The sequence below is a fragment of the Drosophila elegans genome, unplaced genomic scaffold (assembly GCF_018152505.1).
Source record: "Drosophila elegans isolate 14027-0461.03 unplaced genomic scaffold, ASM1815250v1 contig_208, whole genome shotgun sequence".
In the NCBI taxonomy this organism is placed as follows: domain Eukaryota; kingdom Metazoa; phylum Arthropoda; class Insecta; order Diptera; family Drosophilidae; genus Drosophila; species Drosophila elegans.
The window spans coordinates 2,340,022-2,346,047 of NW_024545578.1; the positions used below are offsets into that span (position 1 = coordinate 2,340,022).

At 34.7% G+C, this 6,026-nt stretch overlaps 1 protein-coding gene across 1 annotated transcript; it reads right to left on the minus strand.

Moving 5' to 3' along the window:
* Nucleotides 1-982: 982 nt before the first annotated feature.
* On the minus strand, nucleotides 983-1,771 carry LOC108145606 (probable G-protein coupled receptor Mth-like 7). Its single transcript, XM_041708354.1, has 3 exons — nucleotides 1,378-1,771; nucleotides 1,122-1,316; nucleotides 983-1,062 (listed from the first exon to the last, which is right to left on the minus strand). The coding sequence occupies exons 1-3, from the start codon at nucleotides 1,482-1,484 to the stop codon at nucleotides 1,044-1,046; spliced, it is 321 nt and encodes a 106-aa protein (XP_041564288.1). The 5' UTR covers nucleotides 1,485-1,771; the 3' UTR covers nucleotides 983-1,043.
* Between the last annotated feature and the right edge of the window lie 4,255 nt (nucleotides 1,772-6,026).

The window sequence follows — 6,026 nt, forward strand, 5'->3', positions numbered from 1 at the left end:
CGTTGGTGGCGTGTGCCTGAGTTTTTAGGCTTTCTCGTCGGCTTCAAAGCCATAGAACGGAGGCAAAACTTGCAAAGCTCAGTTCAGAGACAACGCGGCGGATTATGGGCTGCTGATTTATTTTCCCTTTGGGTTTTCCCTACCTTTCCTTTTTACTCCTGTCAGTGCGATGGCTTTTCCTGCGCCGAGACAGTCGGAATACATTTTTAATATTTTCATTTCCCAATAAGACGGCTGCCTGCCTGTCCGGCTGACAGATGATGTTTCCTTTCGCCCAAAAAGACAACAATTTTGCAAGAAAGAATTCGTGGGTTCTTGTGGGTGGCCATGCCAATCAATGGCATGACGCGCCAAAGAGTTTTCATTTGTTTGCCTCGCTTTTGACACTTTTAATGCCCGACGATATAAAAGTTTTCTAATAGAATCGCCGCTGACCAGCAGAACGTAACCTTTTTTGGGGGTGCTTTCAGATTAATCACCCCGACATTTCCACTTGGCTTAACCTTTATGACCCGTCCCACTGCCAACTCACTTGACTCGCACAATTACACACAAATCCAAAGAGTCCGCCAACCAATTTATTGGCATCTGACCATGGGTCAACAAAAAACAAGAAGTTTAATCTCATACGGATTCAGTGGAAGATTCATTTACGCAGTAGTGGTACACCCCCCAAAGGCGGATCTTTAAACTACACAAATAAATTGTTTCTTGGATTTTTCAGAATTAAACAAATATATAAAAATACTTATATATATATATAGATTTAAATTTAATTTTGTAAACCAGTGTAATAGGTTTCGAAGTCCCAATAAAAATGTAAAACTAAGCAGATATGTTAATACTTAAATTTGTACACCATTTTGTATGCATTATGACTAATTTTTATACACTTTGTTGACAATAGTAAGAAATTTGTGACATAATAAAATGAAAATTACTGTATAACTTAAAAACTTAAGGTTTCTTATAACAAGGAATTTCGGTACTTGCTTTAATATAATAAGAATTTAGTTGTGCTGCGTATTTAAAAGGGACTATTTCTACATCCTTCCCCGAATTCTGAAAGGACAAAATATAATTTACTCGAAAAGATTCTTACTCAATTACAAATATGTTACCTCTCCATGATAAGCTCGATGGTGCTGCTTTTAAGGATAAGCAATATAAAAACAATAATGCCAAAGCCGTCATGGAAATATTCGAAAACTAAAACAACAAACTGCCAAAACTGGTTGGGATCAATAAAAAACTGACTAAGATCCAGGATCCAAGACACTCCCATCATGGCAGAGATTCGCAGAAACTGCAAATAACTTAATTTAACATTTAAAAGCAGTTTTATATTTGTTTACAAAATTCCAAAATAAGTCTTACGTCTGAGTGTCAAAATTAAAGCAAGCTGTCGTTGCCTCCTCATTTTGAGTAAACCTCCTAATTTCTCGCTTTACTTTCCAGATGTGAATTGCTGTCAAGATAAACATTATCACATTGAAGGTGCCAAGGATTATTAATAATCCATGATAGTAGATCCAGGCGGATAACTTATCAACTGTGATTTGGTTAGATACGTTTAAGATACCTTTACCTAAAACTCACATTTCGCCGAACATGTAGTAAAACCAATTAGAGGAATCCATTTCCAGGCATTGGGATCCTTCTCCCAAATTTTGTCTATTACAAAGATGACTCCAGTTGGGATGGCAGCCAAGATCCAGACAAAAGCGCTGTATTTCGCAAACCGATATCGAGGTTCACTGCGATTGAGTGATTTGAACAATTTGTACATATGATAACTGATGACGGAGAGCCAGAGATTATAGGCCATTCTGAAGAAATATGAACTGTAACCTGCAAAAGATCAATAAATAACTTGCTTGAATATTTCATATTTAAAAAAAAATATTAAATCATAATATAAACCAAAAAAAATATTTTTTTTTATGATTTCATGTTTAAATATTTGAACTAATGTGGATAATATTTGATTTAAAATGTGTCGTATTTGGTTAAAATGCTTTAAATGGTTTTTAAATGGTTTAAATTTAAATTTAATTTTCAAATAATAAATTGGCTTTCAACAACTAACCTGCTGCTGAGCAAATGTCGTTTAATAAACCAAAATAATCCAGTATAAAAATGAGGTACACCATAAAAATGCTGAATAGGCTGCATATAATGCACTTGCCAAGGGTGTTCCGTAGCTTTTTTACGAAAAGATACACTGCGATGGTGAGCATATAGCATATCATTGAAATCACTAACACTGGAAGAAATAGTATTTAAATAATTTAATTAATATAACTATCAAACAGGTCTTACTCTCGAACGTCGCTGGTATAAGTGTTGCAATGTAGGTATGGCGAACAACCCATATATTATATGGAAAGTCCGTGAAAGACTGATACGGATAAAGGCAATAGTCGCCTTCGAACAAGTCAAATTCCAAGGAATAGAGAAGAATTGTTCCGTCCTTAAAAGATCGAATAAAATAGGCTAAAATTTGGGAAAGCAAGAGACAAACCTCTAACAATCTGTACTCATCTTTCCGCAAGCTGAGCAATTCGTCGCAAAACCGGAGTGGTTCCCTTTCCACAGCCATATCGGCAAGATTGCACTGCACTTCGTCCTCCGAAATGGATTCGAGGGTTACATTCAGGTAGGGACTGGCATGGAATATCACATCTTCCAAATCATCGTCGCAGTCTCCATTGGCCAACATATTCTTAAGGGGACAGCAGAACCGCACTGAAAAGGGAAAGTCCGCCCTTGATTGCTTGGCTATGATTATAAATAAAATGGTGTACAAAAATTCCAAGTGCAGCAGCATTTTAAAGCTAAAAAGTGAAAACCAAAATTCAACTAACTCTCGTTGCAGCAAGTTCACATATTTATAGGTTTATTTCGAAACCCAGTTGCATTTATAATGAAGAGTAGGGGAAATGCTCCGATTAATGTATTCCCTAAAGAACCATGCATCGCCAATCGCTTTTATCCCTGGGGTGGTTTTATTGTGCTAAATAAAATAAAGAACAAATTTAATATATATTTAAAATATTAAAAAAACCATTTAAAGCGCAAAAACCTTGATAAAATTCCCTTTACGCAACCGAATTTTAAAAACTTTGCGATTGTGAAAATAAAGTAGTTTGGAGCAGTAAATGGCAATCAAGGGAATAATGTTCTTTAGACAAAAATTAATAAAATATGTAAAAAATCTAAAACATATATAATATATTCAAAAATCATTTTAAGGACAAATACCTATAAAATTCCCTGTATACAAAATGGTAACTACATGTAATATTTTATTGAATTAAACATAACAACATTACATTTGTAGCTTTAGTTTGTATTATTATTATCAATTTCTTATTTAAAAGTGTTTGATTCCTAAATCATTTATATAAGTTTGGAAAAATTATTTGAACAAGAGGTTATTTTAGTGAGGAAAGTTTGATTTCTGTGTACAAATTCAACTTCCGGCCTAGTTGCCACTCCTTCCGCTTTTCCTTAGCATAAAATAAAAATAGGAAAAGCGTAAAGTTCACATATTCACAATTTGCGGAATTGCATTGCAAGATGCATATGCTGTGTGTCTGGCTTTTTGCTTATTTTCTTTGTTTCTTTTTTTTTAGGCCAAGAAAAGTGGAGCCCTTGGAAATGTCGACACTTTCCGACAGCTCGTGACAGATTCAAATTAGTTTATACCCGATTTTCCCACTTGCGATGTGATTTTGTGGACCCGAGAATGGATGCCATAACCATGTGCCACCCAAGATGAATATGGATAACTCGGGGCTTTCTTCTGCAATCTGCTTCTTGAGACAGGTTGAAATTGATTTGAAATTGACTTTCAGCCGTAAACTAAAATAAATTGACAAAGAAGTTGCAAAGAAAAAAGAATTATTTGAGAATAAATTATAGAGTGAAAATAAATTGGTTTTCGCTTGTTCATTGCTCTAAGATCTGCTATGGGATATCTCATTTGTTCAGAATTGTGTAACCCACTTTAAATTTAAAATTTTATCCATATCAAATATTAACTTTAAAGCATTAATTAATTTACTAATTTAATAAATTTAAACTAAAACTAAACATTTGCCTAAAATAAATCAGAAATAATAATTAAAGTTAATAGGTGTAAACTTAAATCAAGTAAGTGGCCACTTAATTTATTTTAAATGGCATAAATTTAAGTTTTCAACAAAGTTAATTTTTAGGTTGTTCACATAATGGCTACCATTTACATAATTCAGTGTTTTGTGCTTATGTTGCAGGTAAATTGTCCTAGATTACTTTGCTTATGTAAATGGAAGGACCCGGCCAAGAATAAATTTGTAATTTAAAGCTGAGTAGAGAAGAAGGTCATTTGACACAATCAAACTTAACTTAAGACTTAAGTCCTCCCCAATGCACTAACAATTTTTGCTGCTCGACATTGACTTAAACTGCTAAGCGGTTTGCCTTTGACCTCCTGGGAAAAGGTAGTTGATTGAACACTCCTTTCAACTTGGGTTATCAATTGACTGTTTTTTATTTATATGGTATATCCTGTGGAGCCTTGCCAAGTGCTCCATCATAGCTGGGTAGTCAGTGGAAAAGGATTGGGGACTCGGGAGTGACTCAGCCATTCCGCAGTGACCTTTCTGCATGGCTGCTTCTGGTCTGGCAGCTCCACTTGAGACCTCAAAGTAATAAATTCCCACCAAAATCAAATACAATAAAAAGTTGGCACATCAACAGAACTTGTCTCCGCAAAAAAAAAACTGACTAAAAAACCATCTGGTAGGACGCTCGACCATAATTAAATGTAAATGTCTGCATATATATATTATATATGGTATGCAATAAAGTGCCGACAATCATAAACAATAAAACAGCAAATAAATAACGCATTTGCTATTATAAATCCTCCAAGCGAGTCCGCTTTTCTTTTGTGCTGCTGCAAATGGCAACCATTTGCATAAATGAGGGTCTAAGGAGCAGCTACGTCATTGTTTGCAGTGTGTCTGAAAAGTTTTTGCCATCTCAACAACGGCGAAAAATTCAGAGGGCTCCCGTTTTAGTTTTATCTCGACGCCGCCATCGCTTCAGCTCCAGACATTAACACTAATATGCATAAACATGTCTGTAGGTATGTATAATTTTTATGTTTATTACATCCCCCAGGCGATTTTGAATATAATAAAGGCACCGACAGGAATTTGGGACCTCCAGGATACCCTGTTGGCTTTCAGGTATTTTATTTTTGCGAAGTAGCTTGGCAAGTAATTATGGAAGAGGTTAACAAGAACACTGGGCTCATTAAACCAATGTATTTTAAGGACTTGGTAAAATTTAAATTATTTCGACTTGAAACAATCTTCAGTTAAATTGTTCCCTACTTAACAACTCTTTAATGTTATTAATTTTTTTTTTAATATTTACTAGACACTCCAGAAAAAGGTAAAAATTTTTTTTAAGTTGACAATGATAGTTAGAAAAATACATATAATACTAAATTGTTAACGAAAAAATTTTAAATTATAGATGAATACACTATGTAATATAATATTCCGAAAAGCCTACTAAAATTTGAAAAAAAAATATTTTTAAAGCTTATTTTTTTGTTTTATAGTTTCGATTTTCCCCTAAAATATTTTGATAAAATCCAGCACCTTTTAAATAGTTGGTAATTTTTAAAGCAAATACTATAATTTATTACCGTTGTATTTGAATTTGTATTTTTTATAAAATATTTATAAAACAAAGCTCTTCCTAAACTAATATAACTAATACTCCATCGATACCCCGCTGTTGTTGTTGCTTTACAGGTAAGTCCGCCATGAGTGGCTCGTGGCCATGCGAATGGCGAAACGGCGCTTGACCCAGGAATTGACCCCCGGATTGACCTCGTTTGCTGGTGATGGCCAGTTGGCCTGGGCCACACGCGCCGCTCTTATCAACTCTTATCAACTGGCAAACGACAGTTTTATGATGCCCACCGCTTATCAACTGCTGCATTATTGCTGTGCGGCCCTTAC

Coding starts and splice junctions, on each gene's coding strand:
- LOC108145606 (XM_041708354.1), bottom strand. CDS start 1,484: ATGTTTATCTTGACAGCAATTCACATCTGGAAAGTAAAGCGAGAAATT. Junction 1,317..1,377: donor TTTAATTTTGACACTCAGAC/GTAAGACTTATT, acceptor TGTTAAATTAAG/TTATTTGCAGTTTCTGCGAA.